Source organism: Zophobas morio, unplaced genomic scaffold (genome assembly GCF_036711695.1).
Source record: "Zophobas morio isolate AGI-343-1 ecotype UQ-CSIRO unplaced genomic scaffold, CSIRO_AGI_Zmor_V1 ptg000477l, whole genome shotgun sequence".
NCBI classification, from domain to species: domain Eukaryota; kingdom Metazoa; phylum Arthropoda; class Insecta; order Coleoptera; family Tenebrionidae; genus Zophobas; species Zophobas morio.
This window is the reverse complement of record NW_026972580.1, coordinates 141,514-156,098: the sequence shown is the minus strand read 5'-3', so window position 1 is coordinate 156,098 and position 14,585 is coordinate 141,514. Positions and strand designations below refer to the sequence as shown.

Genomic DNA, 14,585 nt, shown 5'->3' with positions numbered 1-14,585 from the left:
CTGACCTGACCTGACCTGACCTGACCTGACCTGACTGACCTGAGACCTGACCTGACCTGACCTGACCTGACCTGACCTGACCTGACCTGACCTGACCTGACCTGACCTGACCTGACCTGACCTGACCTGACCTGACCTGACCTGAAGATACCTGACCTGACCTGACCTGACCTGACCTGACCTGACCTGACCTGACCTGACCTGACCTGACCTGACCTGACCTGACCTGACCTGACCTGACCTGACCTGACCTGACCTGACCTGACCTGACCTGACCTGACCTGACCTGACCTGACCTGACCTGACCTGACCTGACCTGACCTGACCTGACCTGACCTGACCTGACCTGACCTGACCTGACCTGACCTGACCTGACCTGACCTGACCTGACCTGACCTGACCTGACCTGACCTGACCTGACCTGACCTGACCTGACCTGACCTGACCTGACCTGACCTGACCTGACCTGACCTGACCTGACCTGACCTGACCTGACCTGACCTGACCTGACCTGACCTGACCTGACCTGACCTGACCTGACCTGACCTGACCTGACCTGACCTGACCTGACCTGACCTGACCTGACCTGACCTGACCTGACCTGACCTGACCTGACCTGACCTGACCTGACCTGACCTGACCTGACCTGACCTGACCTGACCTGACCTGACCTGACCTGACCTGACCTGACCTGACCTGACCTGACCCTGACCTGCGGACCTGACCTGACCTGACCTGACCTGACCTGACCTGACCTGACCTGACCTGACCTGACCTGACCTGACTGACCTGACCTGACCTGACCTGACCTGACCTGACCTGACCTGACCTGACCTGACCTGACCTGACCTGACCTGACCTGACCTGACCTGACCTGACCTGACCTGACCTGACCTGACCTGACCTGACCTGACCTGACCTGACCTGACCTGACCTGACCTGACCTGACCTGACCTGACCTGACCTGACCTGACCTGACCTGACCTGACCTGACCTGACCTGACCTGACCTGACCTGACCTGACCTGACCTGACCTGACCTGACCTGACCTGACCTGACCTGACCTGACCTGACCTGACCTGACCTGACCTGACCTGACCTGACCTGACCTGACCTGACCTGACCTGACCTGACCTGACCTGACCTGACCTGACCTGACCTGACCTGACCTGACCTGACCTGACCTGACCTGACCTGACCTGACCTGACCTGACCTGACCTGACCTGACCTGACCTGACCTGACCTGACCTGACCTGACCTGACCTGACCTGACCTGACCTGACCTGACCTGACCTGACCTGACCTGACCTGACCTGACCTGACCTGACCTGACCTGACCTGACCTGACCTGACCTGACCTGACCTGACCTGACCTGACCTGACCTGACCTGACCTGACCTGACCTGACCTGACCTGACCTGACCTGACCTGACCTGACCTGACCTGACCTGACCTGACCTGACCTGACCTGACCTGACCTGACCTGACCTGACCTGACCTGACCTGACCTGACCTGACCTGACCTGACCTGACCTGACCTGACCTGACCTGACCTGACCTGACCTGACCTGACCTGACCTGACCTGACCTGACCTGACCTGACCTGACCTGACCTGACCTGACCTGACCTGACCTGACCTGACCTGACCTGACCTGACCTGACCTGACCTGACCTGACCTGACCTGACCTGACCTGACCTGACCTGACCTGACCTGACCTGACCTGACCTGACCTGACCTGACCTGACCTGACCTGACCTGACCTGACCTGACCTGACCTGACCTGACCTGACCTGACCTGACCTGACCTGACCTGACCTGACCTGACCTGACCTGACCTGACCTGACCTGACCTGACCTGACCTGACCTGACCTGACCTGACCTGACCTGACCTGACCTGACCTGACCTGACCTGACCTGACCTGACCTGACCTGACCTGACCTGACCTGACCTGACCTGACCTGACCTGACCTGACCTGACCTGACCTGACCTGACCTGACCTGACCTGACCTGACCTGACCTGACCTGACCTGACCTGACCTGACCTGACCTGACCTGACCTGACCTGACCTGACCTGACCTGACCTGACCTGACCTGACCTGACCTGACCTGACCTGACCTGACCTGACCTGACCTGACCTGACCTGACCTGACCTGACCTGACCTGACCTGACCTGACCTGACCTGACCTGACCTGACCTGACCTGACCTGACCTGACCTGACCTGACCTGACCTGACCTGACCTGACCTGACCTGACCTGACCTGACCTGACCTGACCTGACCTGACCTGACCTGACCTGACCTGACCTGACCTGACCTGACCTGACCTGACCTGACCTGACCTGACCTGACCTGACCTGACCTGACCTGACCTGACCTGACCTGACCTGACCTGACCTGACCTGACCTGACCTGACCTGACCTGACCTGACCTGACCTGACCTGACCTGACCTGACCTGACCTGACCTGACCTGACCTGACCTGACCTGACCTGACCTGACCTGACCTGACCTGACCTGACCTGACCTGACCTGACCTGACCTGACCTGACCTGACCTGACCTGACCTGACCTGACCTGACCTGACCTGACCTGACCTGACCTGACCTGACCTGACCTGACCTGACCTGACCTGACCTGACCTGACCTGACCTGACCTGACCTGACCTGACCTGACCTGACCTGACCTGACCTGACCTGACCTGACCTGACCTGACCTGACCTGACCTGACCTGACCTGACCTGACCTGACCTGACCTGACCTGACCTGACCTGACCTGACCTGACCTGACCTGACCTGACCTGACCTGACCTGACCTGACCTGACCTGACCTGACCTGACCTGACCTGACCTGACCTGACCTGACCTGACCTGACCTGACCTGACCTGACCTGACCTGACCTGACCTGACCTGACCTGACCTGACCTGACCTGACCTGACCTGACCTGACCTGACCTGACCTGACCTGACCTGACCTGACCTGACCTGACCTGACCTGACCTGACCTGACCTGACCTGACCTGACCTGACCTGACCTGACCTGACCTGACCTGACCTGACCTGACCTGACCTGACCTGACCTGACCTGACCTGACCTGACCTGACCTGACCTGACCTGACCTGACCTGACCTGACCTGACCTGACCTGACCTGACCTGACCTGACCTGACCTGACCTGACCTGACCTGACCTGACCTGACCTGACCTGACCTGACCTGACCTGACCTGACCTGACCTGACCTGACCTGACCTGACCTGACCTGACCTGACCTGACCTGACCTGACCTGACCTGACCTGACCTGACCTGACCTGACCTGACCTGACCTGACCTGACCTGACCTGACCTGACCTGACCTGACCTGACCTGACCTGACCTGACCTGACCTGACCTGACCTGACCTGACCTGACCTGACCTGACCTGACCTGACCTGACCTGACCTGACCTGACCTGACCTGACCTGACCTGACCTGACCTGACCTGACCTGACCTGACCTGACCTGACCTGACCTGACCTGACCTGACCTGACCTGACCTGACCTGACCTGACCTGACCTGACCTGACCTGACCTGACCTGACCTGACCTGACCTGACCTGACCTGACCTGACCTGACCTGACCTGACCTGACCTGACCTGACCTGACCTGACCTGACCTGACCTGACCTGACCTGACCTGACCTGACCTGACCTGACCTGACCTGACCTGACCTGACCTGACCTGACCTGACCTGACCTGACCTGACCTGACCTGACCTGACCTGACCTGACCTGACCTGACCTGACCTGACCTGACCTGACCTGACCTGACCTGACCTGACCTGACCTGACCTGACCTGACCTGACCTGACCTGACCTGACCTGACCTGACCTGACCTGACCTGACCTGACCTGACCTGACCTGACCTGACCTGACCTGACCTGACCTGACCTGACCTGACCTGACCTGACCTGACCTGACCTGACCTGACCTGACCTGACCTGACCTGACCTGACCTGACCTGACCTGACCTGACCTGACCTGACCTGACCTGACCTGACCTGACCTGACCTGACCTGACCTGACCTGACCTGACCTGACCTGACCTGACCTGACCTGACCTGACCTGACCTGACCTGACCTGACCTGACCTGACCTGACCTGACCTGACCTGACCTGACCTGACCTGACCTGACCTGACCTGACCTGACCTGACCTGACCTGACCTGACCTGACCTGACCTGACCTGACCTGACCTGACCTGACCTGACCTGACCTGACCTGACCTGACCTGACCTGACCTGACCTGACCTGACCTGACCTGACCTGACCTGACCTGACCTGACCTGACCTGACCTGACCTGACCTGACCTGACCTGACCTGACCTGACCTGACCTGACCTGACCTGACCTGACCTGACCTGACCTGACCTGACCTGACCTGACCTGACCTGACCTGACCTGACCTGACCTGACCTGACCTGACCTGACCTGACCTGACCTGACCTGACCTGACCTGACCTGACCTGACCTGACCTGACCTGACCTGACCTGACCTGACCTGACCTGACCTGACCTGACCTGACCTGACCTGACCTGACCTGACCTGACCTGACCTGACCTGACCTGACCTGACCTGACCTGACCTGACCTGACCTGACCTGACCTGACCTGACCTGACCTGACCTGACCTGACCTGACCTGACCTGACCTGACCTGACCTGACCTGACCTGACCTGACCTGACCTGACCTGACCTGACCTGACCTGACCTGACCTGACCTGACCTGACCTGACCTGACCTGACCTGACCTGACCTGACCTGACCTGACCTGACCTGACCTGACCTGACCTGACCTGACCTGACCTGACCTGACCTGACCTGACCTGACCTGACCTGACCTGACCTGACCTGACCTGACCTGACCTGACCTGACCTGACCTGACCTGACCTGACCTGACCTGACCTGACCTGACCTGACCTGACCTGACCTGACCTGACCTGACCTGACCTGACCTGACCTGACCTGACCTGACCTGACCTGACCTGACCTGACCTGACCTGACCTGACCTGACCTGACCTGACCTGACCTGACCTGACCTGACCTGACCTGACCTGACCTGACCTGACCTGACCTGACCTGACCTGACCTGACCTGACCTGACCTGACCTGACCTGACCTGACCTGACCTGACCTGACCTGACCTGACCTGACCTGACCTGACCTGACCTGACCTGACCTGACCTGACCTGACCTGACCTGACCTGACCTGACCTGACCTGACCTGACCTGACCTGACCTGACCTGACCTGACCTGACCTGACCTGACCTGACCTGACCTGACCTGACCTGACCTGACCTGACCTGACCTGACCTGACCTGACCTGACCTGACCTGACCTGACCTGACCTGACCTGACCTGACCTGACCTGACCTGACCTGACCTGACCTGACCTGACCTGACCTGACCTGACCTGACCTGACCTGACCTGACCTGACCTGACCTGACCTGACCTGACCTGACCTGACCTGACCTGACCTGACCTGACCTGACCTGACCTGACCTGACCTGACCTGACCTGACCTGACCTGACCTGACCTGACCTGACCTGACCTGACCTGACCTGACCTGACCTGACCTGACCTGACCTGACCTGACCTGACCTGACCTGACCTGACCTGACCTGACCTGACCTGACCTGACCTGACCTGACCTGACCTGACCTGACCTGACCTGACCTGACCTGACCTGACCTGACCTGACCTGACCTGACCTGACCTGACCTGACCTGACCTGACCTGACCTGACCTGACCTGACCTGACCTGACCTGACCTGACCTGACCTGACCTGACCTGACCTGACCTGACCTGACCTGACCTGACCTGACCTGACCTGACCTGACCTGACCTGACCTGACCTGACCTGACCTGACCTGACCTGACCTGACCTGACCTGACCTGACCTGACCTGACCTGACCTGACCTGACCTGACCTGACCTGACCTGACCTGACCTGACCTGACCTGACCTGACCTGACCTGACCTGACCTGACCTGACCTGACCTGACCTGACCTTTTTTTTTTTTTTTTTTTTTTTTTTTTTCTTGGGGGAGGAGGGGAAACCTTCAAAAGGCTCCCCGCGAGAAGATGTCATATTCGCGGGGGAGTGGGGGATTTTTACCGCCCTAAAACCCCTCCCCATTCTTCTGAAGACAGCCAGTACCGTCCTTAGGACATTCCTTTGGCCTGCCTTCGGTCTCACTATTTTTTCCTTTCTATACTTCTTTCTTTCTCTCTTTTTACGTCCATTATGTCATTTATATATTTGTTTATGTCGTTCCAGTTTTTCTCGCTCTTTATCATCATGTTTGTCATGTTTTCTTTCGATATACTATCCTTTATTTTCGTGTTTAGCTCTAGCCTTTTTTCCTTAAATCTTTTACATTCAAATACTGTATGTTCGGGGGTATCCTTTACGTCCTCTTCACAGAACCAGCACAGACCCGTTTCATCTTTTTTTATTCTTTTTCTATATGTATTAAAGGTTCCATGTCCAGTTAACACCATGCTCAGATTGTAGTTTAGCTCTCCATGTCCTCTGTTTATCCAAGGCTCAATGTTGTTTATCAACTCTTTTGTCCAACACCTTTCTTCGTTCCACCTCGCTTGCCAGTTTGTTAGTAGGTCTCTTCTGCTCATTTCCTTGCTTTTACCTTTCTCTATGTCTTCCTTTTCTATGGCCAGGAGTTCTAGTGGTGGCAAACCCGCTATTACCATTACTGCACTGTGTCTAACCGTTCTGTATGCCCTGGCTACCCTTATGGCCAGACGTCGGTTTAGCCTTTCCAGTTTTTCTTTGTAGATTTTTGTTTTCCACACTTTCATCCATAAGGGGGCTGCGTACATAATTACCGATTTGGCTACCGTCGCATATATCCTTCTAGTGGTATCTCCGGGGCCTCCGATATTTGGCATAAGCCTCATTATTGCAACGGCTTTTTTCTCTGCATGACTAACCACATGGTCTACATGAGCTGCCATTCTAAGATCTTTGTCTATTACTAGTCCGAGGTATTTTATTTTTTTTTGTGTTTTGACGTAAAAGTTTTCCGATATCTTTATTTTTAATTCCGGTAGTTTTCTCCTCCCCGACAGTAGAACTGCGTCTGTCTTTTCAAGATTTAATGTTAGGTCCATTTTGTCCAGCTCATTTTTCACTAATTGAATTGCGTCTTTAGCTTTTTCTTGCATTTCTATTTCGCTTTTTGCGCACACCACCACAGCAAGATCGTCTGCGAATGCGACCAAACTAGTTCCTTTTGGACATTTTATTTTTAAGATTCTGTCATACAGTACATTCCACAATATTGGCCCTAGCACTGAACCTTGGGGGACTCCGCATGTTATTTCCTGTACTCGTCCTCTACTTGTTCTTATTTTCCTGTTTGTCAGATATTTTTGTATCACCTTTATTAAATGACTACCTATTTTTTTGTTAATCAGTTCTTCTACTATAATTTCCCATCTGGCTGAATTGAATGCATTGCTAATGTCTAACGTAACTAGGAGACAAAATCCCCTGTTTTTATATCCCACTTTGTTTGTCTCTTCAGCTCTCTGCATCACATATTTGATTGCGTCTAAAGTTGACCTCCCGCATCTGAATCCGTATTGCTGTTCCGACAGATCCCCGTTTTCGCGTATTTCGTTTTCCAGTCGTGTTTTTATTAGTCTTTCATACAATTTACTAATGTTATTTAAGAGACATATTGGTCTAAATTCCTTATTTTGCATTTCAGGTTTCATGGGTTTCTCTATCAGCACTAGTTTGGCTATTTTCCATTCCGTCGGAAATGCCCCTTTTTGCCATAGGCTGTTTATACAATCCAATAGCAGGTGGTAATTTCCCTCGGCTACCGCTTTTATTATTTCTATTTTTATACCGTCTGGTCCGGGAGCTTTCTTATTTTTACATTTGCTTAATGCCTCCTTGAGTTCTTCTACCGTAAAATTTGGCTGCTGCTCTGTGTATTCGGGTTCATCCCACCTTATCTGTGGCTTTGAAGGAAATAATTTCTTAATTTGTGCTTCTTCAGTCTCTTCATCTGGGATTGGCGTACACTTTCTAAACTTCTTTGTTATGATTTTGTATCCTTTCCCCCATCTATCTTCGTCGATCTCCAGTAATAGACTTTTCCACGCATCGCTTTTTGCTTTTCTTATAGCTATTTTAAGATTCAATTTAGCTTTTTTATATGCCACTTCTGCTTGTTTTCTCCTATCTTCGATATTTATGTCCCTTCCTGTTTTTGTCATTTCTCGTCTCTTTTTTATGGTGGCTCTTCTTAGCTCCGCAATTTCTGCATTCCACCAGTAGACTGGTGGCCTTCTTTTGCTTTTGTTTGTCTTACTCAGGGAATTATTGCACACTTCTTTTATAGTCTCTCTTAAATATTTCACTTTCTCGTTTAAGTCAGCATTTATTGGAAAATCCCAGTATTCGGCTATTTGTTTTTTTATTTTTTCTAACCCTGCTGTATTTAGTATCCAACTATTAGTTTTTTCCGGTTCTTGGATTCTTTTTGTCTGTTTATTCCTTGTATAGAAGATGTTATTGTGGTTACTTAAGTTCTCGCTGTCTGTATCTACATACCAGTTCGAGATTTCTTTCGCGACCATTTCTGTGGCTAGTGTAATATCAATGACCGACGATCCTCTTTCAGTTTGGAATGTTGGTCTATTGCCAACATTTATTATCCAAAGCCCTGCCTCGGCTATAAATTCTTCTAGTATCTTCCCCCTACTGTCTGTGTATTTAGCTCCCCATGTTTTAGATTTAGCATTTAGATCCCCCGAAATTATCATTTTGTTTGTATTTTTTTTTCCTTTTATATCTCTCTGTAACTTGTCTAGAAAGCACAAAAATTGTTGATTGCTCTTGTTGGGAGAAAAATAGCACGAGTAATACAGAGTATCTTCTATTCGGACCCACACATAGCCTGGCCCTTTTCCACATTCACTCACATTCGATTTGAAAATATCACAGACTATTATCACAGCATCTTGTTTAGTATCACAGTATATATCACTTGTTCCCAATGCCTTTATATTTGGCTCTTGGGCTAGCACCAGATCTATATTTTTTTCCTCTATGGTCTTTCTCATTAGTGCCATGGCCATGGCTGATCTGTTTAGATTCACTTGTAGGAACCTATGTTGTGTCACCATTTTGGTGAGCGGTATTTTGTTTATTTGCGCCATTTCAGTTTAATTTTTGCGGAGACTCCGCACTTCTCTTAGCTTCCTTTAATGCTATTCTGAAGATCTTACATGCTGAACTACCCGCTGTGTGCCCTTCTTTTTCGCAAAGTGGACATTTTGCCTCGTTGTTACACTGCCCGGCTTGATGCCCTTCTTTCCCACATTTATAGCATGTATTTCTTCTATCTATTTCTTCTAAACATTCACTCGCTGCATGTCCGTAACCCCAGCACCGATAACATCGCGTCATCTGCATACGTTCTTCGATTTTACCTTTTACAATTCCTATCATCACAAATTCTTTCCTGATCAAGATTTCCGCGCTGTCTTTATCTATCGTTATCGTGATTGTTTGTGTGTTATTTCTCGTTGGTCTCACTTCGCCTACTTTCAACTCTACTTCTCCTCTATCTCCCAATTCTCTCCTGATTGCCTGTTTTACTTCTTCTTTATTAGTTGTTGCGTCTAGGTTCCTTATAAACAGTGTTTTCTTGTTTCTATTTATGTTTGTTATTTGTCTCACGTTTGCCTCTTCAATATTTTCTATAATTGTTTTTCTTATGTTTTGTTCCTTTTCCTGGTCTTTATCTGTTATAATCAGCATTTTACCATCTCTCGTACTCCTCACCGTTCTTATAGCTTTTCTATCTTCCTTTTCCGCCAGTGTGGCTTTGACTTCTTTTAAGAGGGTATTGTAGTCGACTCCTTTTTTTTCGACCACTATCGCGTACGAATTTGTTGCTTTGATCTGTCTCTTTCCGGTTTCTGCTTGAAGACTTTTCGGTACGTACATTTTTATTTTTGTTTGCGTCTCCATGAATATACACTGCATCATCTTTCTCAGTTCTTCTCCTTCTATTTCTGCTATCTTATGTGTCACTATGTTTTCTATTTTTTCTTCCTTCGTGTATTCTCGAACTTTTTTTAATAGATCCCATAGGTCATCCTTTGTATCTATCGTCTTTATTTTAATAATCTTCCGAGTTGTTTCTCTTACTTCGTCCTTGTTCTCTATGTTTCTTGTTTTAACCACATTCTCTATTATTTCAAAGTTATTTCTCATTTCTGTCATTTCTGGATACCTATCCCTGAACATTTTTTGAATACTTCGGTTCATATCCGGGTCTCCTGGTTCTGCTATTACTACCATGCACTCGCTCTTTGTTTCGCTCAATGGGTTTCCCACTACTACCTCCACGTTTTCGAAAGCATTTTGTTCCCATGCATTATTTTTGATTTTATCGAATTTTTCTCTATTGTCCGCTTCTAATATTTCTTGCTTTGTAACGTTCATCTTTTGAACACCTCTCTCTGCCATTTTCTCCGCTTTTCTTAGTTTTTCCATTAGCCGTTCTTTTTCTTCATGCACAGCTGCTATTTTTTCTTCCAACTTTTTCTTTGTTATCTTACTTTCTTCTTCTATATGTTTTACTGTCCCCTTCAGGGTGTCTATTTTTTTTTGCCACTCTTTTCCTTTTTCATCTTCTTCTTCCTCTTTTACTCTAATGATTTCTATTAATTTTTTATAACTTCTTTGTATAATTTCGATACTTTTCTTTACAGGTACATGAACGTTCCTGTTTTCTTGAATGAAGTTACCTAACACCTCCAATTCTTTGCTTAGCCTCTCTTCGGCTTCAGCATGTCGTCTCTTTAGTAGATTTGCATCTCTACCTATTTTATGTTCCTTATTTTCCGGAGATTCGGTCGCCTTCCTCTTCGCTCCCTTCTCTGTATCGCTTCCGTTCGTATTTGCTCTTGGTCTACCAAGGCCCCATGGCTCCCAGTTGGTTCTCAAGCTGGACACTTTTTGCCCTTCTTTCTCGGGAGGTGTTCTCGAGAGTGATTCCCTCCTTTTGAAAGGGTCTTCATCCTTGCTTGTCTCCTTTTTGTCGTTTGTACTAGTGCTGAAACTCTCGTCCTCTTTCCCCTCATCCTTATTTTTTGTTTGTTTTAGTTTGTCCATTTTGTTCCCACGTCTTGGGTACCGATCGGAGTCGCCCCTCGGCAGTGGTCCCATACCGAGGGGAAGGCATTTATACTGCAGGGTGCGCCTGGTGCCCTGCAGGTTTTTGCGACTTCGCTGTCGGTTCTTTTATAGAGGTTGCCTCCTCGCGGGCCGGCCGATTAAGGCAAGCCCCCCGGCCAAAGGTCCCCACAGACGTACCGCCGCCGCGCTCAACGGCGGTTGTTGACTGTGGGCCTTGGTTACGGTGTGTGTCCGGGTGGCTACGCTCCACCACCCGCTTTCGGGTCGTGAGCCTAAGTCGAGTCCGTGTCCATGCCTTTTTCGAGCGTTAGTCCTCCCTCGATGGGCTGCCACCTTGTCGTGGTGAGGGAGCTTTTCACCAAGAGCAGCCCACCTGACTAACTACAACCATCTCTTCAACCTGTTTCTTGCCTAGGTCGTCATAAGTGTTTTTTATTCATGGAGGTTGTCTCCTCCGTTGCTCTATTTGGTCCGCGGTGGCTATTTTATTTCACCACTACCCGCCGGCAAGCCGGTGAGGGCATTCCCCTATCCGCCACGTGGGGGACGCGCCCGGTAGGAGTTTGGCTTCTCCCCCGAGGACCTGACCTGACCTGACCTGACCTGACCTGACCTGACCTGACCTGACCTTTTTTTTTTTTTTTTTTTTTTTTTTTTTTTTTCTTGGGGGAGGAGGGGAAACCTTCAAAAGGCTCCCCGCGAGAAGATGTCATATTCGCGGGGGAGTGGGGGATTTTTACCGCCCTAAAACCCCTCCCCATTCTTCTGAAGACAGCCAGTACCGTCCTTAGGACATTTCTTTGGCCTGCCTTCGGTCTCACTATTTTTTCCTTTCTATTCTTCTTTCTTTCTCTCTTTTTACGTCCATTATGTCATTTATATATTTGTTTATGTCGTTCCAGTTTTTCTCGCTCTTTATCATCATGTTTGTCATGTTTTCTTTCGATATACTATCCTTTATTTTCGTGTTTAGCTCTAGCCTTTTTTCCTTAAATCTTTTACATTCAAATACTGTATGTTCGGGGGTATCCTTTACGTCCTCTTCACAGAACCAGCACAGACCCGTTTCATCTTTTTTTATTCTTTTTCTATATGTATTAAAGGTTCCATGTCCAGTTAACACCATGCTCAGGTTGTAGTTTAGCTCTCCATGTCCTCTGTTTATCCAAGGCTCAATGTTGTTTATCAACTCTTTTGTCCAACACCTTTCTTCGTTCCACCTCGCTTGCCAATTTGTTAGTAGGTCTCTTCTGCTCATATCCTTGCTTTTACCTTTTTCTATGTCTTCCTTTTCTATGGCCAGGAGTTCTAGTGGTGGCAAACCCGCTATTACCAATACTGCACTGTGTCTAACCGTTCTGTATGCCCTGGCTACCCTTATGGCCAAACGTCGGTTTAGCCTTTCCAGTTTTTCTTTGTAGATTTTTGTTTTCCACACTTTCATCCATAAGGGGGCTGCGTACATAATTACCGATTTGGCTACCGTCGCATATATCCTTCTAGTGGTGTCTCCGGGGCCTCCGATATTTGGCATAAGCCTCATTATTGCAACGGCTTTTTTCTCTGCATGGCTAACTACATGGTCTACGTGAGCTGCCATTCTAAGGTCTTTGTCTATTACTAGTCCGAGGTATTTTATTTTTTTTTGTGTTTTGACGTAAAAATTTTCCGATATCTTTATTTTTAATTCCGGTAGTTTTCTCCTCCCCGACAGTAGAACTGCGTCTGTCTTTTCAAGGTTTAATGTTAAGTCCATTTTGTCCAGCTCATTTTTCACTAATTGAATTGCGTCTTTGGCTTTTTCTTGCATTTCTATTTCGCTTTTTGCGCACACCACCACCGCGAGATCGTCTGCGAATGCGACCAAACTAGTTCCTTTTGGACATTTTATTTTTAAGATTCTGTCATACAATACATTCCACAATATTGGCCCTAGCACTGAACCTTGGGGGACTCCGCATGTTATTTCCTGTACTCGTCCTCTACTTGTTCTTATTTTCCTGTTTGTCAGATATTTTTGTATCACCTTTATTAAATGACTACCTATTTTTTTGTTGATCAGTTCTTCTACTATAATTTCCCATCTGGCTGAATTGAATGCATTGCTAATGTCTAACGTAACTAGGAGACAAAATCCCCTGTTTTTATATCCCACTTTGTTTGTCTCTTCAGCTCTTTGCATCACATATTTGATTGCGTCTAAAGTTGACCTCCCGCATCTGAATCCGTATTGCTGTTCCGACAGATCCCCGTTTTCGCGTATTTCGTTTTCCAGTCGTGTTTTTATTAGTCTTTCATACAATTTACTAATGTTATTTAAGAGACATATCGGTCTAAATTCCTTATTTTGCATTTCAGGTTTCATGGGTTTCTCTATCAGCACTAGTTTGGCTATTTTCCATTCCGTCGGAAATGCCCCTTTTTGCCATAAGCTGTTTATACAATCCAATAGCAGGTGGTAATTTCCCTCGGCTACCGCTTTTATTATTTCTATTTTTATACCGTCTGGTCCGGGAGCTTTCTTATTTTTACATTTGCTTAATGCCTCCTTAAGTTCTTCTACGGTAAAATTTGGCTGCTGCTCTGTGTATTCGGGTTCATCCCACGTTATCTGTGGCTTTGAAGGAAATAATTTCTTAATTTGTGCTTCTTCAGTCTCTTCATCTGGGATTGGCGTACACTTTCTAAACTTCTTTGTTATGATTTTGTATCCTTTCCCCCATCTATCTTCGTCGATCTCCAGTAATAGACTTTTCCACGCATCGCTTTTTGCTTTTCTTATAGCTATTTTAAGATTCAATTTAGCTTTTTTATATGCCACTTCTGCTTGTTTTCTCCTATCTTCATTATTTATGTCCCTTCCTATTTTTGTCATTTCTCGTCTCTTTTTTATGGTGGTTCTTCTTAGCTCCGCAATTTCTGCATTCCACCAGTAAACTGGTGGCCTTCTTTTGCTTTTGTTTGTCTTACTCAGGGAATTATTGCACACTTCTTTTATAGTCTCTGTTAAATATTTCGCTTTCTCGTTTAAGTCAGCATTTATTGGAAAATCCCAGTATTCGGCTATTTGTTTTTTTATTTTTTCTAACCCTGCTGTATTTAGTATCCAACTATTAGTTTTTTCCGGTTCTTGGATTCTTTTTGTCTGTTTATTCCTTGTATAGAAGATGTTATTGTGGTTACTTAAGTTCTCGCTGTCTGTATCTACATACCAGTTCGAGATTTCTTTCGCGACCATTTCTGTGGCTAGTGTAATATCAATGACCGACGATCCTCTTTCAGTTTGGAATGTTGGTCTATTGCCAACATTTATTATCCAAAGCCCTGCCTCGGCTATAAATTC

General features: G+C 48.2%; 1 protein-coding gene across 1 annotated transcript; it reads right to left on the bottom strand.

The window, feature by feature from the left end:
• Nucleotides 1-9,253: 9,253 nt before the first annotated feature.
• On the bottom strand, nucleotides 9,254-11,272 carry LOC135121008 (centromere-associated protein E-like). The gene has a single exon (XM_064045325.1). The coding sequence runs from the start codon at nucleotides 11,270-11,272 to the stop codon at nucleotides 9,254-9,256; it is 2,019 nt and encodes a 672-aa protein (XP_063901395.1).
• Between the last annotated feature and the right edge of the window lie 3,313 nt (nucleotides 11,273-14,585).